The 25,170-nt window shown below is 39.6% G+C and overlaps 1 protein-coding gene across 1 annotated transcript; it reads right to left on the bottom strand.

Moving 5' to 3' along the window:
* Nucleotides 1-1,944: 1,944 nt before the first annotated feature.
* LOC117401368 (neurturin-like) lies at nucleotides 1,945-24,832 on the bottom strand. Its single transcript, XM_059014284.1, has 3 exons — nucleotides 23,504-24,832; nucleotides 9,252-9,516; nucleotides 1,945-6,347 (listed from the first exon to the last, which is right to left on the bottom strand). The coding sequence occupies exons 2-3, from the start codon at nucleotides 9,487-9,489 to the stop codon at nucleotides 5,935-5,937; spliced, it is 651 nt and encodes a 216-aa protein (XP_058870267.1). The 5' UTR covers nucleotides 9,490-9,516; nucleotides 23,504-24,832; the 3' UTR covers nucleotides 1,945-5,934.
* Between the last annotated feature and the right edge of the window lie 338 nt (nucleotides 24,833-25,170).

Below are 25,170 nucleotides of genomic sequence, written 5' to 3' on the forward strand. Positions count from 1 at the left end.
AAACTCTGCGGTTCGCTTTTTAATTAATTAATTTATTTAATTTGTTTTACTGAAATCGTTTGTATTCCATTCAACATGTGGCGCTGCCAGGCATACTTGATAGTTGAGTACTTCATAAAAACCTGCTTCTGATGTCACAAGCCCTGCCAGGAACTCACTCTTAGACACAAAGCCAACATTAAATAAGTTTCCAGTAATCAAATAAAATACAATAAAAAAGTCTTTATCCAGCCTCTCCCAAATGTAACTGCTGTTAGTGCCCTTCTCCTTTAGATCTCTAACCCATTACCTTCCATAAAAGCTGGCTGTGAGGTGAAGGGGATGAAGACCCAATCTGAGCCACAGTTAAATCAAAGAAAATGCGATCATCAGACAGCTCTTGTCTAGCTTTGGCACTGTGCAAGGCACTGTGCATAGTTATTAAATAACAGTAAATGTGGAAATCTCAAGCAAAACTTGATATGCCTTCAGCATTGTTAAATTTCATGCTTGCCTGAGATTGTTACCCTGAATAATCCAGCTGCATTCGCCTCATTCGTTTCTACTGGTCTGGCGAAAAGCGATTCAAAGTGGAACATAAACAAATAAAGGTTGGCAGAGGTTTAGTTTCTGAATTATCAGATGACAGATGTGTGGCTCGCAATCAGCTGCTGTTTCGCATAGATGGAAGATGTGTCTCTGAGCGATGACATGTAATACCGGTACTTGATCTGCTTAATATGGAAATACTTCCCAGAATCAAGCATTGAAGGTGAAAATCCAGCAATTAAAAGTGCCTGGACAGGATTCTCTTTCTCTGACAGCTTAGCGTTGGCACACGGTCTACAAGATGACAGATAAGAGTCTCTGTGCCATTTCTATAAGCTGGGGGTTGAGGGACGAGATGAGATGTGTGAACTTGGTTATCTAGGAGTGTTTTGAGATACATCATCTGTGGTCCAACCTGTGGAGAGTGCACTTTGTTCTAATGTAGAGTTTTAAATATGGTAACAGGAATATTGAGAAATCTGCACTTTATGGATTTTGAGTAGTACTTTACACACACATCTGCAGCTATCATGTAACCAAAGTCACGCCCCCATTGCAAACTATTAGTAACAGCAACTACACATAGAATTTCACTGAGAGAGTAGATCTCGCACTCAGAATGTCAATGACAAAGCATTGTAAATGTTTAAGCCACAACATGTTGTATACAAATAGTCCATTAATATCAGGATTCCTTCTGATTTTTAATTAGATTTAAATACTTATAATATGTTTCTAAATGACCGGTGGCTACCTCAAATCCAATTGAAAGCGTACTCTGGCACTCCCGTGAGCGACAGGCCCGTGAGCGAAGTGAGTCGTGCGAGAGTGTGCAAGAAATACACCAACCAGGTAACCACCGAACCCTTAGAAACATACAACAGAAGAAAGATGTAGTAAGTTATTGGAGAAAAAAAATAACAGGGCTAATCAGCACTAAAAGTTTCTGATATCGAATTGTAGTTTTGCTGCATATCCCAGTTACGCTGTTTATACAGCCTGGGTGCCTCGGGTCTAATTATTGCTCTGCATCAATATCTCAGAGTTGAACTGTCTCTGTAAACTGTTCTTTCTATGTGCTTCTGTGTTAAATAAAAGCCTGTCACCCACAGTCTGTGAGAGGACCTTTAATTGTCTGGTTTTCGGTTCTGAACTTGCGTCACGCTAGCGGGAGTTAGGAGTGGATCACATTATTCATGTCCCTCTGGAGTTTCACAAGCCTTGATCTAAGCACAAACACAGGCTGGCAAGTTCAAAAACCTGAACCTTCTCAGATTGTATTACCGCAGTGGCAAAATAATTACCGAAATCCTTTAAAAGTTCTCAAATTGCGCATTTGAAATGCCCTCCCCATCCTTTGTTGTTTTGCAGGACATGCCTAGAGAGAAACAGGAATCCAACAACCCAACGTTCAGTCTTTGAAGTCGATACATTTTATTCAACAGTTAAGTATAGGGTGTAGAATATAATACATGTAAACAGTTTGGCACCGATAGTTAAATAAATAAACGTGTTCTTTTTCTTTATCAATGACGATATACCTAAATAAATAAACATAACTTACTTTTGAATAAATAGAGAGTATCCATAATACAGATGCATTGCATCAACTTGCTCCAGTTGGTCAAACAGTCCAACGATGCCAGAACAGAACTCTAACATGTGTTACTGACAAGTCATATGTGCCACATATATGACATACATATTTAACAATTTTGCATATATATATATATATATATATATATATATATATATATATATATATATATATATATTCTTGAAATGTATTTTTGTTTACGACTGTAAGTCTCCCTGGATAAGGGAGTCAGCTAAGAAATAAATAATAATAATAATATTTAGTAATATATGTTTCATATAAAAGGGCCCTTACATACATACTTTTTTAAATGCAGATATGATAAGGGCCGCTTTCATGTACATATAAAGTTAAATGTATGATATTTATACAACCAGCATTTAGAGAGAAAAGGAAACAAACAACATTTTATATTCAATGCAGTTGAGTATTTTTTTCTTTTTTTAGCAGAGCTGATATTTCTATAGGGTTTAGACCAAATTCAATGCATGGCAGGAGTGGCACTCAATTCCCGACTCAACGGCCATACCAGTACAGGTTAATGATTGGAACAGGCTCTAGAAATAACTGCATACAAGATACAAGATATTTACACATGAAGTACATTGTAATTATGTGTAAGCACACGTGTATTTACTAAGTAACTACTATGTAACTACACAGTATTAGAGACACTTCATGTAAAAGTGTAATAATGATGTTGCTGGTGCTGACAGAAAGTAAGAAAAATGTCTTGCTTTTCTCTCCTTTATCCAACAGGGGAGCAAGTCTTATTTACAGCAATTGTCAGGTTATACCATTCTATGGCGCTAAACATTTTCTTGTGCATCACTTTACATTATCAACATATGTTACTGTAGTGTACAGTAAAAGGATGCTGGATTCAGTATTTAGTCGGGGGAGTTTAACTTGAGTTTATTACAGACCTGCATTGCTTGATTTGATTTTAAAATGGTCTACCAGGCAAGCCCAGGACCATTGGCGTTTGTGGAGACATATAGGATTGAACAGCACACATCCCTGCTTTGTTTTTTCCCCTGTGTGCTCCCAACATGCAATGAACAATTCTGTCTCTAGCCACCCCAGTTACAACACAGGAAGCAGAGCCTGTGGAGCATGTGACAGCTTTCCTGGTTGATTGACGCTTCGCTGCGTACCACAAACAGGAAGCAAAGTCGCACTTGACTGCAAGCATATTTTCTAAATGATTAAAATAAAAAGCCACATGAAACCAGCCCCCAGCCCATGCAGATAATGTTATGGTTTCAGCTGAAATTCATTAGAAACTGCAGTCTGTTTAGGGACATTTTTTCCTCGAGTCGTAAACAAAAAAGCAAAGAAAATACTTCTGAGAGCGCAGTCCAGTGGAATGCTTGGATAAGGAAATTATTATTTTTTTTGTCAGCTCTGAATCATGTCGAAGCAATGAGGGAACCAATATGGTAACGCTTCAGTTTAAGGATTTTTCATAAACATAATTCATCTATAAATGTTTTTGGTCTTTTTAACATTGTACAGTTATTAATAATGACCACAGACACTACAGTGTAAGCAAACCTTATTTTAAACCATAAGCTTGACACTAGTAACAGTGGTGATGCATCGCATAGGAAACTATTTTACTGTGTTATTTCAATTTTGATGAGAAAGCGATTATGAAACAATGCATGGTGTCCATACTGGATTAAAGCCATGAAGTAAACAGTAACTGATTGTAAATTCAGAAATATGTAATGCATTTAATGACAAACGTTTCGACAAGTCTTTTTCATTGGCTTTAACTCCTTAAGGTGCACAAGGAACTGAGTGCTTGTTTTTTTTTTGAGAGTGACTCAAGTATTTGGATGACCTTTCTTATTTGTTCACCTCATTGCAGCAATAAATAAGCTGGCATCATTTTTGTTTGTGGGACACATATGCCCCTTGTATCTTAAAGGGTTCATTGAAGTATTTCTTAATATAACACTATTGTATGATAGTCATGTAATTATAAATTCAGAAATCCTCAAAGAACTGTAATGCATTCATTTCGACTTGCAGTCCTTTTCAGTGGCATTAATTGAAGTATTTAATTTAGCATTCTTCAGTTTTTCCTAGTTATGGATGTAATTATAAATTCAGCACTTGCTTATATGACAATGCTTCCACATAAAGCAGCAGTTAACATGCATCATTTTTTTTTAGGGCCTGGGACGTTAACAAATGTTTATGAATCTTAAAGAGTTAAAACTACGCAGCAATTTCTGTGCGTTAAACTGTTATTACCGGGATTTAAAATAAAGCATTTCAGAAAAAACAAAAACAAACAAAAAAAAAAAAGGGACATCTTTGTTTTGAAAATTTTTTTTTTTTAAAAAAAGGCTTTTTAAAAAAAAAATCAGAAATGCAGAAAACTTTATCCACTTCCTGATTTCTTATCTACAGCAGCGTATGACAACATCTACGGATGCGTCCCATACTATTTGCACGTGCCACGAATCACACCATAAATCAAAATATAAAAAAAATAAATACATAAAAAACACACACTGCCTGGGAAAGCTTCCCCGTCACTATTGATTGAATCGATTGGTACTGGACTGTGGTGGATTGTATGGCTCTGGACAGCTGTTGCCTGATCATTCACAATTACACATCTACAAGCTATTACACAGCAGGGAAGGTGAGGCTTGGAGCACAGTGTTATAAATATAAATTATGCAATGCTTAACATTCGTTTCCTTGTTTAATTTTGTCCACCATGGGTAACGAGACATATATACAAATATATATAGTGTGTTTCACTGTAACCCCGTCTTTGTTGGTCTTTGATATCAAGCCTCTGTGATTTGGTGGCTGTTCTTTACTGCTGAATGAGAATCCTCAGTCCAAGCAGGCTTCCCTTTGCTTCGATTCCATTCTGGGGGGCCTCCCTGCAGCTAGAGAGCATGGTCAGTGACTTCCTGGTTTCCGATGGCTGTCATTCAGTTGTGTTCAACTGAAATGAGGTAGATTGTCAGAGCTGATTCATTGGACAGTTTGAGTTAAAAAAAAACAAAAAAAAGTGGTATTGTAGACACACACACACACACGTATGTATAGAGATACATGACAAACGTTTGTATTCACTCCCCATCAACACAGAGGACGACATTCTCAAACCTTCTACTCCAAACAGGCAGCAATTGCAATAATAAAACTGATGAGACAACTTGGGACTTCTAAAAAGTGCCTCAATTACATTTACAGTAACTTTATTGGGTGTGTTTTTTTTCTTTTCTGAACAGATCATAGGAATGCCAATGTGAAGCTTTGAGAATCTAGCCCCGTTTCCCTTACTAATTTGACTACAATGTTTTGTCAAGCAAAGTATCTATGTATACAGTCTTTTCCATCAGTATGTGAGTGCTTGTTACTGTATCAGAGAATGTTTTTGGGCTGACACTTTCTCTTGCTGGGACATTTGCACTGAAGATGACAGCAGTCTGTATGCAGTCAGCTCTCACGCACTTATGGGAGAAACTCTTTAGAGTCTACCTTCTAACTATGACTGGCACAATACAGTGAAAGCTTGTGTCAATAGAGCTTCACACACAGCTCTTTATCTGGGACAGGCTTATATGAGTCACTGCGTTAACATGCAAGTAGGTTTCTGCTTCAACCAAGATTCTACACTCCAGGAATAATCTGGATACTGGATTATCCAGATAAGAATAGGAATACATTTTCAATGTTTTGCACGTCAATCCAAAATTAAAAAATAATGCAAATCCTGGTTCTGTCTAGAGGCTCGGGCTGAGGCTGCCCGTTCTAGCGTTATCTCCACCGCCCTAGATGCAGCCACACTCCTTGGCGGACACCTCTTTGATGGTGCGATACTCGTAGTTGTTGTCCAAGAAGGAAAAGTCGTCATCATAGGTGGTGGGCCGGCAGCAGGGCTTGTGCCTGGCCTTGCCCTTCTTCACCTGGCCGCTCCGCTTCATGTGCTCCAGGGTCAGGTCGTAGTTGCGACGGCCCGCGTTGCACTTCCCGCTGCAGTAGCGGAAGAGAAGCGTCTCGTCGCTCTGGTAGCCCAGGCCCAGCTCGCTCACGCTCACCTCCAGCTCCTTCAGTGAGCACGGCTTCAGGCCCTTTTTGGCCCTCTTAGTCCTCTTGCCTGCACCGGCCGGTTGGTGTCTGTCGATGAGGGTGTTGATCAGCTGCTGGACCTCCCCTTTTGTGTAGCTTTGAAACAAAGCTGTAACTAGGAGAGAAATCATAATCATAGTCATAATCATAATCATAATCATAGTCATAATCATAATCATAATCATAATCATAATCATAATCATAGTCATAATCATAATCAGAATCAGAATCATAATCATAGTCATAATCATAATCATAATCATAATCATAATCATCATAATAAAGATAGAAAAGCTTGAATAATTTGTTGACATATATAATATAATATTTTGAATTAGTCCCCTAAAAATATTACACCGCCCCCTGCTGGATGGAAGTCCATCTTTCCTGGCATACAAAAGGTGATAGAGAATTTACACAGGGCAACGGTGAGGAACCCTGGAGAGAAAAAAAGATCAGCAAAAAACGAGACAAAAAAATCTATTTCTGTGAAAGGGCGGGTGGAATTTAATGGCATAGTTTTAAAACTTATCATTTGCTGTGGGCTGGGCTTTCTCAGGGTCAGGGGTTGTCATTTACGTGGTCCATCCCAGCAGTGTTAATGTACCAACCGACAACAGCAAAAACATTTAGAAACAGAGGGAGTATATGGGTTTTACTGTATGCATATTTCATAATTATATATATACATATATATAAAATTACATTTTGTGAATTATGCCAGTCTTGCACAGAGTATGCATATAGACGCTCGTAATATTGATTGTAAATAAAATATTGTATTCCTATTGTTGTTGATTGTGTATTATGGAATTCTTTTGAACTAAAAAAAAAACATTATAATAATTAAAACAGAACACTAAGCACAAAGATAAAGTTGGAAGGCGGTTTGTGTCGACAGGAATTTGACTAAAAACAACTACATCATGCTAATCTGGGTCTGTTTCGTGGAGTGTTTTGACCCTGTTCTGCAGCCAGCAGGACAAATAAACACTGTCAAGGTAGGAAATACCTGTTGCCCGAATGATTAAGCTGCAAACATATATGCTTGTTGACACAGCATCAGGAAAGCATTGATGTTCCACAGCGAGGGAGAGGCTATGCTTGGCTGAGAACAGAATACCCAGGCGGCTGCTTAGCACAGGTGACTTTGAACTGAACCAAAGATTCTACCCTCAAAAATTCTACCTTCAGGAATTCCAAGAGTGTGGCGATATGTAAGGGTTTAACTGCAAGCAGGGTTCAGTTATTATATCATTCAACCCTGATCCAAGCTATTCGAGAATGCATTCTCGCCAGTATTTAAGTTTTGCTTTATTTATTTTACGACAAGGAAAGTCAAAACATTAGCCAAAACATGCGTATGATTGACTGCGTTTCGTATTTATACCTCAGAAGAATGCATTTAAATGCTTTGTTATGAACGCTTTGTTATGAATGATACCGTACTTCTTTATTTAAAGGTGCTTTTAAAACATTTTCCACCCGCAAGGATGATTGCTGTAACCCAGTGTTTAGGAAAAAAAAGGGATTCCTATAATAATTTTAACTGTTGAGAAATACAGTAACTCTTTTTGCAAGTCATCTGTAATTAAACCAGCTCTGGGATTTATGAAAGAAAATGTTAAAGCCGTGAGCGATACAGGGGGAAGGTTATTTCTTTTGTAAAACGTTCTGGGACTATACAACTAAAGCCTATTCTTGCAGTACTGTATATTTCTGTCAGGGCAGTAAAACTGAACACCGGTTTCAAATGGAATTCAGTGTATTTATTTACAGCACCTGCTTCTAATTTGTACAGCGGCATCGAAACACTTTCGGTCCATTTTCCTGTAATCAACATGTAAACTGGTCTTGGCAGGTTCTGGAAAACATCTGTTTGCGTTTTTCCTTTGTATTCTAATGCTGTTCATTGTCTTTCAGCAAGGCTGTGTAACTTTGCGTGTAATGGGCCCATGGCAAGACCAGAGCAAACATCTTGAGCATAACTCAATTTGGAGGGCTTGTATACTTCCCTGTTGTTGTTTCAATTCTTTATTGTTTCCAGCAAAGGAAGGAGGAGTGTGGGAGAACGAGTCATCAATGTTGTTCCCAGGCATCACGTTCAACTACAACAGGCTATATTGAAATCCTCCTGTTATCAGCAATGCATATACAGCTATGGCCAATGTTCTGCATCACCCTATAGAATTCACTAATCTTGCTTCATAAAGTTGAATGAAACCTGCTGAATAATGTTACGTTAACATATTGAATTACATACCGCTTTGTCGTTTTCCATATACTTAACGAAAAACTTCAAAATCCAAACATGAAATACTGTACTACTATTATGACTTCCAGTAGATTTTTCTATCTTTATCATTTTTTAGTTTCTTAAATTACATGATGTTAAATAAAATATCTACATTATGATCTTTTTTTTTTTTAACTATGTCTCAATCTTAAAATACTAGGTGATGCAAAACTTTTGTCCAGAGCTGTATGGCAATTAAAGGTAGGGTAAAACTACACTAAAAGTACGCTTTCATTTGAAAAACACCACGAGAAACTAAGAGGGGTGCTTCCAAGAGTATCACTAACTCTTAAAGATTTCAGGTGGTAGGATGCATGCTGTCATACACATATAGGCTGACTTGCATACCTATTCTGTGTAATGTATACATATTTAATGTTAAATATGTTAATAAGGAACAGTTGTAAACTGATACTAGTACAGATTTTAGGTAATAAGGAGCCATCTCTGTTTAGGTATAGTCCTAGCCCCACACACCTCATACAAAATTGACCATGCCTGCACTGCACTGCAGTTTGTCTATGCTTTTCCAATGGATATGCTATGCATTTACCATGTAGCTTACAATGTTTTTGAATAATCTTTGCCATAACTCAGTACAATGCTTACCTTTGCTTTCGCATGCTTTCTGTATGCCTTACAACACTTTGCTACGCTTTTAATATTGTAAACTTGTTTAAGGGTCTCTGCACAGTAGTTGCTGTTAGGAACACTTGCGCTTACATTCTCTCAGGAGGGAGCTGGGTTTGTTTGTGTCTCTGGCTGATCTTCGAAGGCCCGTCGTTGAGGATGATGGTGACAACGATGATGATGATGATGATGATGATGATGATGATGATGATGATGATGAAGAGTTGGCTCTGGGTCCCTCTCCTCCAGAAATCATGTCTCTACTGAGTAAAGCTGACAGCACGACACCGAAGAGCATCAAGGAGATGGCTGCAAACTTCCATAACTTCATCTTAGAGCAAGTGAGAGCATTGAAACCCTGCAAGAGAGGAGAGGCGTGAGTAAGCGTGCTCTGCAAAGAAGATGTTGCCCTGCCTGCAAAATGAATCGCCAGAACATGCGACGCACACTGTGGAAGCGAATCCATGCAATACACCGCTTGAACAAGTTATTAATTGCATACAAAAACTGAACAAACCGTTTTCAGAAGGGGAGTATATGATGCTCCTCTGCCTCATATTTTTTGTTCACCGGGATGAACACATCGCTTAGAGTTATTATTTTATTGTTTGTTTTTTAGCAGCGCCACTGTGATGTTCTGAAGGATAAAGGCTGTGCTCCAACTATTTTTTACTCTACTTATTTTTCTTCAACCATGGTTTAGGTTTGATGTTTTTGGAAGTCTTGTGTTCTAATAAAGGTGGTACTTTAACGCAAGAGTGTCCTGAAATACTAATAAATTCAACGACCAGCGTTATCACTAGAAGCCTTCATTAGAGCCGAATGTCGAAGGCATTAAATAAGACTTCTAGTCGAAACGTTGGTCACTGATAGTATTCAGTTTCTTTTAGTATTTCTCAAATGTAATCTGTGTGCTCTTTCCTGGACCCAGTCTGAACCGGATAACTCATTTCAAGGTTCCAAACCAGAACCTAAATCCATATTTCCCAACAGAAAGAAGAATTCCTCTGGCTCCAAACAGGCCTCCAAACATGTGTATCTTTAAACCACACCTATTTACGAGAATGTGCTGGGCCTCTCAGATTTTCCATATGTGTTGTTGAGTTTCAAGCTAGCTTCCTCTGTGGGATTGTAGTCCTTGCATCTATTTCGTTATTTTCTTTTAGACTTTTACAAACATTTGCACACAAGTGGCTTTATTGTTTTGGATGGGGGGGGGGGGGGGGGGGATTTTAAAATACTTATCCAGGACAGGAAATAGTAAACTGTCAGGGACTGAAGACTTAACCAGATAAAGGTTTAAAAGTGTTTTGCCAGATTGAAGGTGAATGCAGCCTTGGGTTAGATTGTACTGAAGGCTTTGCAGATCCTCCTGCAAAAGCAAAGTCGCAGACAGGGGAGTCAGAGGGGTTTGAATTGGGAGTATTCAAAGCCTTCCTCTCTCCAGCTATGATCTGTCTGTCAGTCTGCGTCCCTCTTCCTATCCGTCAGTCAGTCTGGTGGTGTTTATGATTATTAAAACCCTAGAAGAAAACAAAGTCCATACATACGGAAACATTTGAAGGAAGGATTTCAAATACAGAAGTAAATCTGAGTCGGATGCCATAGTGCAGTGCAGGTACAACAAAAGGTTTTTGGAGTTCATTTGCAATTGGTTTTCTCTGATCAGCTGTATACTTGTAGTTCAACCAGTATTTAAACAAAAAAAAAAAATCAATCCTACAACATATAGAAGCTACAAGTAACAACAAAGGATCTGTATCATTGACGTAATATTACATGAAGACGTTGGTCATGAGTTCTCATCAAAAGCTACTAAACAAAATATTCCCTTCCCAGAAGCTTGCCATTTGACCGGCCTGAATTCCTCTATACACCTGGCAATTCATTCCAGCCAAAAAATAAAATAAAAAAAACACTCTTCAAAAAGCACACCCAGCTCTTTGATCTTAGCCTCTTTATTCCTGCCAGCTGCCAGCACAATTCTCCCAACAGCCCATGCTTTCTAACAATGGGCTGCAGCGCTCCTGCTCTAGATAATGCACCTACTGGTACCAACAGGGCGGCACTATTGTACTTGGCAACTAAGGTATTTATTTAGTTGCTTCTCCCAGTGAACTTCTGCTTGTCATGTGACAGAGGAGGCCTGCTGGTAACCTGACCTCAGCGTGCTTCAGTCGCACCCCACTTCAGACTGTCTTCGGTGAATTAGAAAGGCATTTTGTTTCAATGGCTTTTAATGCTTACTTGTTAACTGGGTATAGCACTCTTTGTGTGCATGTGGGTCTCTTGAGGGTGTTTTTAATAAAGGGGTGTCTAAATCCTTTGCTGCCACAGGCAGTATTCTCCAGTGTTTCCATTATTATTTAGAAGTGGTTTTCTAATTCAAATAATGGTCTGCTCATCTTTCCCTGTGACCCCAGCCTGCAGCACACTACGCTACACTCCGTAGAACCGAAAACACTAAGGTTTCCGACAGCTGGCTTCAAAACATTTTCCCCGTATTGTTTAAGGGAAAGATGTGTAAACGAACATGACTTGTTTTGGGCACATCCTTAATCGTATTGCCATGACGACTCCTAAGTAGACAATCAAATACCACTATGCACATTGTTAGCACCTATTAAATGATTCATAGTTACAGTATACCGTTCATGGCTCAGTGATCGTCTTTGGAATATATTCGTAAGAGACTCACCTGTGCAGGCTTTGTATTTCTCTGTCCTCTTTTCTGCTATATTGTTTGTTGACAGGTTTATTCCGGATTGTACAAGCGTGACAGTGAATGGATGTATTGTATCTTTAGTTTTATTTATCTGATACAAAAGACTCAAAGCTTGTACTCCAAATTGTCATTAGCAATTTCTTTTTGTTCAGAAAAGGAAAAAAAAACACACACCCAATAAAGTTACGTACGCAGCCCTGTCATTAAGGGGACTCGAAGCCACTTCAAGCTCATAAGTTTTAACATTGGTTTTGTCTTTCAGTAATTTTTTACAGGTGATGATTTGGAGAAAAAAAAACCCCCTTTGAGAAGGTGTCTAGTACATATTGCTGAAGCGGATTTTATTTTTGCTAAAATAAATGATTCAGAAATGGCCGAACTGATTTTGCTGTGTTTTTAAAGGGACTATTCAATTCATTTATTTAATAATGGTACATCTCAATTACGACCATTTTACTTACTTTTATAAACACCTTAAAGTGACTGTTAACGAACTACTTAAATAACGGTGGTCTTTATATCTGCCATCATTTACATAATTGCATATTATGTTTAACTTGCTTAAGAACAAGTATATTTTAGAGGCCTAAAACAAGGTGTGTGCTATTTTTTATAAACATACAAGAAATAGCCCTATTGAGCAAGGTTGACCAAAATAAATAGCAGCTCACTTCTTAACAAACAATGGAAAAATGGAATTAAACAAATGATTTGGGGCAGGGCAGGTCCCTCCCTGCTGATCAATTTAGACCCCGTCAAAGAGCTCTGAAGAGCTTTGAAGTGGCGTTGCATAAGAGAGCCTAAATGGAAGTGCAGGTTGCAGGCCTCTTTGGTCTTCGCAGTGACAAAGGCCGAACAGATGAAGACTCACAATTCTAATTTGCACAGATGTTTTTGAACACAATGAGGGCCACGATGGCGTCACCAGATCTGACTGCCTGCACACACAGGTGCTGGGAAGCCGGGGGCGTGCACCGAGCACACACACAGACCACAGTTCGACAAGGATCGGAACAGGGTGTGGGTTCCGAAACGCACCCTCCTCTCCCGCCCCTTCCTCTGCTTCCAGTCCAGCATGGGACTTGCTGTTTATATACAGTCCGCAGTTCCAGAAACAACCCTGCAGAATCAGGGCGCCAAACTAGCCAACCAAAACATACTGGCTGCTTTTTACTGAAGAGAGAGTCCCTGAAGCCATTACATTTAAAATAACACACTGCATTACATTGCATTACTCTCATTATCAAGCCAGCTGTTATACTTTATCATCCAGAGGAATGCTGTTATGAATGGGTTTGGTTTCATAGTGTACCTGCAGAGTTGCACACAGCTGGAAGCCAGATAACTTCATCTGATTAATCCAACTAGTCTCTGTCTGTAAGAGGATGTAACTTGGATCATGTTGGCAGAGCACCTAGCAAGGTGTAGCGAAGCACAGTAGAAACATAAAACTCTGAGATGTTCGTGTGCATTTTAGGAATCAAATGCAAAGGGCAGGACCAAAGGACTGCGGCTGCCAAGTGAATAAAGAGATCTATTTCTCCTCCTTCAGTCTTTATGCCCACTGTGGTATGACCAGCTCTGCTAGTATCTGTGCTTTTCAAGCCGTCATAGTTGAGACATCAAGCCTCGGTCATAATGGGTGGGAGGGTTGCTTACTCCAAACTGCAAATTAAATAAAGTACTAACAAAGCTACTTAGAAGGTTCATTTCAGGGATGGAAATAAGACTCCTGTTGCATAGCAGTTTGATCCATTCTTGGTTTTTACTATGCATTTAAATAGACACACCTGAGCTTGTTACCTATACACTAGGGCTAATCAAGCACATATTAAAACCTGGAACGGGTGAAACTGCTATGCAATAGGAGTCTTATTTCCATCCCTGCATTTATAACCTTTGTGAGTGCTTTCATCCGAGACGTTTTACATGGGTCCTAGAAACTTTTCTCTTCAATATTTCCAATTCTACCTTCTCAGGTTTGTAGAGAGCTGATGGTTCGAGCCCTTTCTTGTATATAAAGTACATCTGATCAATGCCCACCTTTCCCTGCTATGAAATCTGTAGCTTTGTGTAAACAGTCCTGATGTGACCATATAAATGGTTCACCAAACCGTCTTACAGGCAGGCAACAGCAAGATCGTCCAGAGAGGATTGTTCTTTTTAAGCTCTGAGTCTGTGGAAAACAGCAGAGGAGAGATGCGTCTTTATAAATAGCCATTCTCAAGGAAGTTTGCAATCTTAAAAATGTCGTGTTTTATGTGTTTCATTCCCACCAAAAGGAAAGGAACGGGTAAACAATGGGTTATTTTTAGCATACAGTAAACACATTCAAGTGTTTATGAAATGTTCAAGTAGGGGCTTGAAACCCATTCTCGACAATTCCAAGGGGCACTTTGTGTTCATTTTCCTAAACATAGTTTCTCAGGCTCATGTTAAATAAAAACATGTTCTCATAATTGACCGTGAACCTTCAAATATGGTAAACATCTCGTGGGAGACTGCAGGTAATTGACAGTTATTTTAATAACCAGTTGATTTTTTAAATCATAAAACTCTATTGGTCTTGCAAACAAGGCTGGCTTTTGTTAGGATGGAAGGCATTTGCCAAAATGTTTGTCTACTTCCTTTACAATACAATTTGGATTGGATGAACACCAAACTATTATTTCAAAAGAAAGTTACAATGATGAAACAGACCACACAGTGAAGTGCTAGCACGGGAAAGCCAGGATTAGAAAGCCTTATTTAAATCATCACAACAGTGGTTTAATCAGGAAGCAGTTAAGGTTAATACAGCACTGATACGGGCATTAGCGTACACATTTTTCAACTTAGCTTTAGTTCTGCAGGAACAAGGTATGAGTGAGTGTGTAAGGAAGGCTCTATGTTTGAACCATGCTGTAAGATTAAAGGGTAATCATGCTTTAAGGATCAAGTGCAGATTAACGTTGATACCCTACTGCTTACTGCACCTCAAACTCAAATCCTCAACCGGCATAAGCGTGCCAGTGAGTTATGCTGGTGTTTTCTCAACGCTGAACACAACTGCCAACCCTCACTGGCACAGAACTAGTATTGTGTTTGGCACATGACTACCGTTTACTCCATTCCCTGCGTCTGTTACTGTCTTTTATTTTCTGCTGGTGATTTTTAGCACGGTGAAGGCTGAAGGGTTGACAGAGCTGTAGACTGAACTCCTGTATTTACTCAAAGGCAGCTGTAGTTCACACTGTCAGTATTAAATGTCACGTGAGTCAATGTCAGAACTGTACATAAGACATCTTTTTTTTTTGTTACAGCATACACCATGAATGTGTGAATAAGGCTTTCGCTCTTGTGGTTTTTCTTGTCTCACCAGAACCCCTTGATGGAATTACAGCCAGTTGGGTGACCATATTTCCTTATGTAATAATAATAATAATGTTTCAGCATATAATATAACACATCATGGTGATACATTATTATTATTATTATTATTATTATTATTATTATTATTATTATCATAATTTTGTTTTAGAAATGAAAACCGGCAGCACTGTTAAATCAAAAAGGGTGAGGCTTTGTTTTGTGAAACCACTTGAGATGTTTAACACAAAAGAAAACTAAAATGGTTGCAGAAATTCCCTCCCACGGAACATTAAGCAACCACCAAAACCCCCGGCAGATCATTCTGTATATTTGAACTAGTCAAGTGTGCATTCTTTGGTCAAATAAAGAATCGCTAGAGTCTGGCATTCATTTCAGAACAGCCTTGAATGCCCAGTCAAATGTATCCGTATGCCTCAGAACTAGCTTTCAACAGCAAAAGTTACACAGCCTCAGCACTCACTCTCTCAGAGCTGCAGGATTAACAAGCAGATCAGATTTGGCCATTGTTCAGTTCTTATTTGTTTTGGCTGCGAGGGATTTATCTTCACACATTGATGCTGGCACTCAATCATCCGCTGGGTTGTGTGCAGCAGGAGAGGACTAGGAGCCTCTGGATGTCATTAACAGCCCAGTGTGTGTGTGGGGGGGGGGGGGGGGCGGGCAGCTCTCTGGAGATGCCCAGGAGTCGTGCCGGCCAGGTGAAAGGTCAAAGGACACCTTGCATGTGTTTTATTAGCCCCTGCATCCAGATCTGGTGTTCATATGTACCAGAGGACAGTGAAAAGAGTTCAGCGGAGAGTTCACTTCTTTGGCTCAGAAATCAACCTGCTGAAGGTCATGGGTTTGTGTTAAAGAACTAGCTCTGGGTTCAAATCTGGTTTGCCGGTCTCTGTTAGCACTTTGCGTACAGTAGAGCACATCACAGATCCTAGAGATTGTACAAGGAGAGAGAAGCAGGGGATTGGGTCAGTAAGGACGCTGGGGAAGCTCGGGGTTCACAAGCAGGGAACTATGGAGAAGCTCACATCGCTTTTGCAAAAAAAGCCAAAATAGCAGCTTGCATGAGTTGAGAAATGCACAATTGTAAATGTTATTTTCTGGTAGAATCACGGTATAATGTAATACACAGGTTGTGCGTGATTGTGTCTTTCTGAATATTTATGACATATTGTTCCAGAAAGTCACATTGATATGATTTCTAATGGAAGGGTTAAAGATCAGAGGAGACGAGTGATAACTAGTTCCACGTTTTCTCTTGAGCTCCTGGCTCCTGCTTTCAGCCAACAATAATATTTCTTATTTTATTCTGCAAAAAAAAAAACATTGCACAACCTCCATTGACAATAAAGAGCTGGCTTACAGTGGGGGGATTACATATTGAAAGTTTGGTGGCGTTCAAGTTCGGCGAATCAACCAGTTTTATTGAGGGAGCAGGTGAGTACACAGACTACAGCCATTATTATTATTTATTATTTGTTTATTTAGCAGACGCCTTTATCCAAGGCGACTTAGAGACTAGGGTGTGTGAACTATGCATCAGCTGCAGAGTCACTTACAATTACGTCTCACCCGAAAGACGGAGCACAAGGAGGTTAAGTGACTTGCTCAGGGTCACACAATGAGTCAGTAGCTGAGGTGGAATTTGAACCGGGGACCTCCTGGTTACAAGGCTGTTTCTTTAACCACTGGACCACACTGCCTCCTGCTCATTAGCATGCATAGAGCACTCAACAAAGTAAAAACAGGCTCTCCATAGATCCTCTGGTAACCCACAGTCCCTCTAAGCTCTCTCCAAATATGAAAGAAGTCATCACCTAGTGAATGCATGTAAACCAATACACTTCTGCCCTGCTGAAGGGAGTGCCTTATACCAGAAACGGTCAGTAACGTTTTAGAGGTTTCACATTATCACCACATTGAGTGTATTTATCAGTGTGAACCCGCACGTTGTAACTGAGTTATAATGCAGTCCGACAGAGTTTGCTCTTGTGCATGAAACACAATGACAAAATGCTTTTGGTTTATCAATATACATTTCCATCCAGAGTTCTGTTTAGGGTTATCTAGTGTATTCTGCTTACTATCCCCATAGAGGAGAGTGGTGCCCCCTACTGGTAACCTCCCATACAGGCACGTATCATGCCCATCTCCGATTAGCTTCTGACAGCAGGATTCGAGGTGGTATGCAATTGGGCTTAAGCAGATTTGCTAAAGGACAGTTCACACAAGCGCAGTAGGTTGGCACACCCAGTGGAAAACTAGATCTGTTTCCGGTGGCTGACCCCTTTCAGCAGCAGAGTGTTTGTGATTGCACTTAGACTGTCAGTGGGAGCACAGCAGGAGTACTGAACTAGAGAGATACGCCAGCAAAACCTAGGGCAGAACATAAAAATATATATATAAATTGAAATAGATCCAGAAAAAAAATAGCAAGATAGTTTCAAGGGACCAATAATAGAAAACACTGAACTTATTGTTTGGAGCAGAGATGGAGATGTACAATTCCATCCCTGAAGTCATAAAAAATGATGTGCTTTTCTTCTGAGGTCACACTGTAACCACTGTCAGCTTGCAGGATTATCAGAAGGTAGAGTTACCAGTAACCACGTCACACAGAGAGCAAATGCAGGACTAATTACAGAAGTCGTGGTTTGAGAGGTTGTTATTCAAGGGTTTTTGCACCCCATTTTAACAACTAAATGAACTATCGAGGGAGAGACGTGTGTGCTGGTTTCAAACCTTGGGATCTTCCATGCATACAAGTAGGGGTACCATGTGACTCCGTGTTCACTGGGACAGTTCAGGCTTTTTAACTCACACCGCAGTGCATTCTGGTAAGTGTAGTCCTGCTTCTCTTAAAGAAAAGAGATAAGTGAAAGTGAGAATGTGAGCTGAAAAGCCTGAACTGTCCCAAACTGTCCCAGTGAACATGGAGTTACAGGGTTACCCTACATACAAGACCCCTCTTTGGTTTGTTGTTTAATGCCTCATTTTCATGCTTCTCCCTCCCTCACTATTTATTTTTTGAGATCAGCAATATTCAGGTGAACTATTTTACACAACTTTTTTAAGCGTTTTCGAGTTACCTGTATAAGCGGAGCTTTTTTTGGCTTCAGCACTGTGATCATAAAACCTGTTTATAACCTGACCTTGAAAACGTCTGGACTAGTTAGTTTTTAGACATTTAATTCAAAAGGGAAAGTAAAACCATTGTATTAAACAAAGGATTTAAAATAGCAGCTAATGTTAAAAAAAGCACCTTGCCACATTTGGCTAATTTGACTCGCTTCTAGATTAAAACCACATGGCACCATCTAAATACTTAACGACCCAGCCAGGAAACTTAGTACTTCAAAACCAGTGTACCTGCTCCAGAACTGCACTCTCCAAATGATTGACAACTTGTTTAATTAACCTCTGAATCTGACTTGGCTGTACGTGATCTTTTTAATGACTATTAATACTATCAATGTCAGAATGATTAAACAAGCAAAAAATAAATCACATTTTTTTAATTCTGTACTTTTTCAATCGAGAGTTTTACTATGCTGAGACTCCAGCTGTATGTTAAATGCCTGGACACTATCAAACTAATTAAACCCATTAGGAACAAGAACGTTAAACAAATTGTTCACTATTAACTCTTAAATGAAACATGTCTTTTAAAAACCTTTGGTGGTTTAAATAATGCTTATTATCTGATTATCTGCCAGATGACCTTGTCTACCCCCTTCTCCCATCACAGTAATTCAATAGAAAATCACATTCACAGCAAAGGCCTAATACTGATGCAATTAGTTTTGTGACGCGATTTTCCGTTGAGTTACTTTTGTGATTGACCATGTTCCTGGTTTAGATTACATTTTAACTAAGATCAGTTACCAGGCCAGCGTTAACACTGGTACACTGGCCCTGAATATCAAAAGTGTCTTAAAGGTGGCGGAATAACTATTCATTATTTAAACGAGAAACCAATATGTTAATGACGCAAACGACAGTTTTTAGGGTCATTTCAGGATTTCAGTCAGTGGACCGTAAAGGCGGAGAAAAACAAAACAGACGGGTGTTTCAGGAGATAGGGAGAAACAAGAGAAGATACATTCAATAGAACACAATAATAAAACAAGTGTGTCAGGACAGAGAGAAAAAAAAAGGTTAGAGCTCATTTTGTAAATGTGTGTTTTGTATTAATTAAATTCTAGTTTCAGGTACACCCGGTTATAGCGGCTATTTGATGCCAAAATGAAAAATAAATCAATACATAAATACATATAGAGATACATAAATATAGAGAGACATTTGTTCATTTATTTGTTTATTTTTTCATTTTGGCATAAAATATTCTCCATACCCGGTTTCACTTTATGAAAATGAATAACACGCGGGTGTATGATAGGGTATCAAACACACACAGAACGACAGCGCTGTGATACTGGCAGTGCATGACCCCTCAGGGTGCTTGACTCTAAATGATCTTTAAGTTCATCACATAAATACAAGATCGCTGCTTTATCCATTCGATATCTCCGTATCACTTGCTCTTCTGTAAGGTTCAAACAGGTGGCCCTTTGACGATACACCGGTGGGGTGTAACTTCATCTTCGATTCCATACTGGAGGGCGGCGGGCAGCTATCCTTTTCATCCTCTAAAATCGCAGCAATCCCTAGCATTGGGCTCCATCACCATTAGTACAGTCAAAGAGTTCCTCCACCCACAGCAGGACTTTTTTTCTTGTAGCAGGGAGAAAGAGATTCCCACATCCATTAGGACTCTTTGAAACAGGTGGAATCAACCATATACGGGCAGCAGTGTGGAGTAGTGGTTAGGGCTCTGGACTCTTGACCGGATGGTTGTGGGTTCAATCCCCAGTGGGGGACACTGCTGTTGTACCCTTGAGCAAGGTACTTTACCTAGATTGCTCCAGTAAAAACCCAACTGTATAAATGGGTAATTGTATGTAAAATAATGTGATATCTGTATAATGTGAAATAATGTATAATGTGATATCTTGTAACAATTGTAAGTCGCCCTGGATAAGGGCGTCTGCTAAGAAATAAATAATAATAATAGTAATATTCTACCACATCAACCCTTTAGATTTCTGCACGGGGGGGGGGGGGATGTTGATTAGCTACCCACTTCATTTGCATAACATTCCTCATGCTGTCGGAATTGGGGTTAGAGACTGTTCTCATCCTTCCTGGCCATTGCCTTTGTTTGGAACAGGAAAGACAGTCGGAAATTTAAAACCCACAAAAGCCCTCCCCGATGGTCGGAAAAGCTTTCAGGGCCACGGTGTCTGCAGTATGTGCCAGCTGTCTGGAAATGAGCTTGGCATGAATTGGCATTTCATTATCCTTTTTCCACACCATAAATGCACTTCCTGTGCAGCAGGTATGAGGTCCCCCCACCCCCGTCACCCAACACACACCTATAGAGTTCTATGTGCTGCACAGGAAACAAGTGGGAGAGGAAAGACGCAGAGGACAAGAAGTGATCTTAATGGTGTTATGGGCTTAAGAAAAAGCGTCTGCGTGTTGCGCTAATGAGAGTGAAGCTTCGGTTGTTACTGTGCTGCAGACACCAGCTGGTAAAGCTCAGAGAGAGCCATGAGTTCTCTTGTTGATATGGGTGCCTAAATATCATCATAACTCACGTCTCTTTAGTTTATGCCCGCAGAGTTGACCTGAAGTAGTTCTGACTGAGCTGCTCCATACTTAGTCTGGCTCAGTGTCTGTTTCTAAAGTTAGGTCCTTCATTATAGAATTGATTATCTCCGCAAAACATTACAATGAGTCCATAATTCATGTAATTTAAAGTAAAGGTTATTTTACTAGTTTTGCTTAACCTATTTAAAGGGAACCGTTCGTTAGAATGCAAAGGCAAATATATGCGGCACTATCCGAGCAGTGTTGTGTTGAGTTTTTAAATTTTAAACTATTTTTAAACGTTGAATGTTTTTGCTGTGGGTGCACTCAGGAGATTTTCCATCATATATCTGACCCTGAGTTAAAATTTACTTTTGTTAGTGTTACAAAATCGGAAATCATCCATCAAAGATGTTAAGCTTGTAAGAATGAGGGCGAGGTTTGAAGACATGGAATCTGTGTAAACAGCACCTGATGAAACTGGGAACTCACGCTTCCTAGTGGAGGATACCGGGTACTGCAGCTGGTTCCGTTCTGTATTTGTGTTGTGTTTGTTTTTGGAAAAAAATTATATATATATATATATATATATATATATATATATATATATATATATATATATATATATATATATATATACTGTATATCGTTGAATAGTTTGCCTTTGATAGATTGCTTATGGTCTGTGTATTTTGTATCATTAACCCTTTAAAGTACAAGGGACACAAATATAAAATGATGCAAACTTTTTATTTTTGCAATGGGATGTGCACGAAACAGGGTTTCAAATCTATTGTCAGTTTCCTCCTTGTGATACTTGCGTTACTCTCAAAAGTATTTTAAGAAAAAACTTTGGAAACTTTGGATAAGAAGCGCTCAATTCCTTGTGTACCTGAAGGGATTAACGTTCAGTATATGACACGCTTCTTTATGTAATGTTTATACTGTATTGAAGACTGATGAAAAAAAATACAATTTGTTCAGGATTTTTCAGCCATAAAAGTCCTTCATCAGCTCGACGCTGTGCAGTGAAGAATTTGTCGTAAAAAAAAAATGTATTCGATTTGGAATCATGCCATGTTTTGATCGCCACGGTAAAATGTTCATTCCAAAAGATTGTAAGGCACCCTGTTTGAATATTATGCTATTCTGGCTTCCGAGAAGTGAGTCTTCTAAAGTAGCATTCACGGATTCTACAAACAGTGATGTCATCAACAGAATGTCCCTCTAAAATATTTAGCTAAATATAAAAATATCTGTAAATAAATGATTAAAAAAAACAGCTCTTCATATATCACTTGTGTAATCCTTTTTACTCAAATTTGCAGTATGTGTGTTTTCTGTAAAGTGCTGTGGGAATAGTTTAAGAGCTGTAAATGCTGACTACTGGCGCTCTATCCCATCCTACAACATAACCTGCATTACCCTGATTAAAACAGTCCTGCACCTTTTAATCGATTTAAACCATTTGCTTAGAGTATGAACTCAATCGCGGCCAATACTGAAGTTAGAAATGTAACAGTGTATGTGGTCGAGTCGGTAAATGGATCTCTTTTCATTCGACGAAACTGCTTCTAAAGCAGAAGGCAGAAATCCTTTTTTAACAGGCGCTTGCTGAGATAAGGAAAGTCCGAATTTCATCCTTCGGTGGCAAATTCATTCCCAGGAGAAGCTTTAATGCTGAGTGTGTGTAACCCTTCAATCCAGTACTTGTATCTACAGTAAGAGCTCCTAGGTATGTCTGATTCCTTTCTTGCGAGTTCTGGGAAATCACAGCATGTCAGATATTTTTTTTCCTTTACCTTTGCACTGGAGAAAAGACACCGCCAGTTTGACCTTTAACATCAAGAGACGCAATAAATAACGTGCTCATAAAGAACAGCTTACCAGCTCAGCTGCGGTTCCTAACACACTGCAAATGGAAAAGCCATGGATAGGGATCACATTATCTGATCCTGGTACCTTTCTTGTGCTTCCCAAAAACATTCCAAAACCTCATCATCGATTTTTCTTTTTAACGTCTCTGAAGAAGCAGATTAATAGTGACAGGGATTGGATTTTTTTAAAAAATGTAGCTCAGCTGATCAAACTACATTTCACTATATGGTATACTAGCTTCCTAGTTACTGGACTTGCCCGTAAATTCATTTAAATGATTTGTTCTGTAATGCTTCAGATAACATTCACGTCTGTGTCAATCGATCAATCAATCAATCAATCAATCAATCAATCAATCACATTTATTTTGTACAGCGCCTTTCCTGCCAAGGCACCCCACAGCGCTTGTCAATTCTTACTGTTCTGTGCTCAGTAGCATTTTTTTAACTTAAGGTTTCCAGGTTTATAATAGAAATAATCTCAATTGCTTCATAGGTAGCGTCCTTTCATTCACCTGTTCCATTAACTAACTGAGTGGGTATTACATAGTGAGAATCTGCACTGTCAGGTATGGATTCTTAAATAAACATATTTTACTATACACATAAAGAAGTTGATAACATGTTGGGGGTCATCGGTATGTAAATGACCTTTAAAAAAAGGCGATGGTTTATACAATCTCGGTACAGTTTAATATTTAAGAAGCACAGGGTGTCCTTACCTTTAGCCCGGATAATCCAGACTTCTCTGTATCAAACTTTAATTGACCTCCAGGTAAAAGCAATGTCGATATTCCAATACCATGACAGGAAATAATAAACTGAGATTGATTCGGCTGCCCCACAGATCATCCATAGATCAAGCCGGGATGGGGAATTGTCTTGCAGGGTGAGCAATGCGAGTTTAACACTTGCAGCTAAAACACCGCAGCGTCTTAAAACCGGAGAGATGGGGGGTACCTGCGCACAGAAACAACCCAGAAATCCCCATCTTGCCTGGAAGGAAATGTCCACAGCGACCACCCAGAAAAGAAAAAGATACAGGCTGCTTTAAATCATATTAACACTCCATCAAGCAGCAATAGAAAACTGAGATTCCCTCAAGCCCGGACCCTTGCCTTGCTAAGCACCAGGCAGGAGCTCAAAGGGGTTTGCAGAATACAAAAATTAAAAATAAAAAAATATACAGAGATTCCTCGATCACTTTGACAAATCACTTGTCATTAGGATCTTTTCAATTAGGCACCCAATGGTAAGAATAAGGGTTTTTTTTATCTCTTAATAAGAGCCTCTTTTCTCTCACAGTGAAAAGTCCTGATGCTTCTGTCTGTTCGACTGCACAGATCAGGGTCTGAATCTGTATTCTGACAAAGGCAAAGGGTGAGAGAATGTAAATCCCTTCTTAACCTTAGATCCCTCTAGCTTGAATCCTGGTTTAAATGTATCCGTGGTATAAGTTATTTAAAGCAGCTGCATAAGACCGGTCAAGTAACTGTTTTTATATATAGCGTTTTGTCACTAGACAGGTAAAGTCTGTTAATATCACAGCTGCCAAAAACATCTTCCTAGAAAAAAACACAAATGATCCTCCTTCTTCTGCTCAGCCTCTGAGCTCTAGCACGTTCCCCTAAAGTTATATGTAGCCTTTGCTGTTCCCCACTGTTTTCCACTGGTTCATTCCGCAAATACCTCCAGTAAGGTTCATCTACGCCTGGTGTTCATATTTTTTAAGGGATCGGCAGAGATGTTTTGTCTTCTTGAAGAAGAAATTCTCTGTGTTGTTTTTTGACAGCGTAGCGGCAGAAGAAGAGGCAAGCTGTCTTTATTTAGAAAGAAAAATATGTTTTGAAGAGATGATTCTTTTTTCCTTAGAGAGCTCTGCCTGTCTGTATCCTCCTGTTATGAATTCTCTCCAGTGCCCTTTACAAAGTCCTCAAGCTTCCTGCGATTCTGTTGAGCTGAGCTGTGCTGAGCTGTACGGGGGTCTGTTCTACTGGAGGTGCTGGGTGGCTGAGATATCAGAACTTGGAGATTTTTTTGGGAGGCAAGAAAAAAATAGGTATGGATTTACACACACAGAAGGAGAGAGGAGAGGAGGGGATGAGGGAGGAGTGGAGGAGGGAGGAGGGAGGCGGGAGGCGGGAGGGCTGCTACAGCCTGATCACTATTTTCCCTCCCCAGCTCCTCCTTGAAAGCTTCTGGTGTCAGTTTACTTCTAACATGCAAATAAGTTTTAAAGCTGCAGTTTCTCAGCACAGGCGCGGGATACAGGGAGACAGGGAGGTAGGGACGCAGGGAGCAGGGCAACAGGGAGGCAGGGAAGCAAGGAGGCAGACAGGCAGGCAGGGAGCAGGGAGGCAGGCAGCAGGGAGGCAGGCAGGGACGGAGG

The sequence above is a fragment of the Acipenser ruthenus genome, chromosome 47, assembly GCF_902713425.1.
Source record: "Acipenser ruthenus chromosome 47, fAciRut3.2 maternal haplotype, whole genome shotgun sequence".
Taxonomy (NCBI): Eukaryota; Metazoa; Chordata; class Actinopteri; order Acipenseriformes; family Acipenseridae; genus Acipenser; species Acipenser ruthenus.

Coding starts and splice junctions, on each gene's coding strand:
- LOC117401368 (XM_059014284.1), bottom strand. CDS start 9,489: ATGAAGTTATGGAAGTTTGCAGCCATCTCCTTGATGCTCTTCGGTGTC. Junction 6,348..9,251: donor CAGCTCCCTCCTGAGAGAAT/GTAAGCGCAAGT, acceptor TTTCTCTCCTAG/TTACAGCTTTGTTTCAAAGC.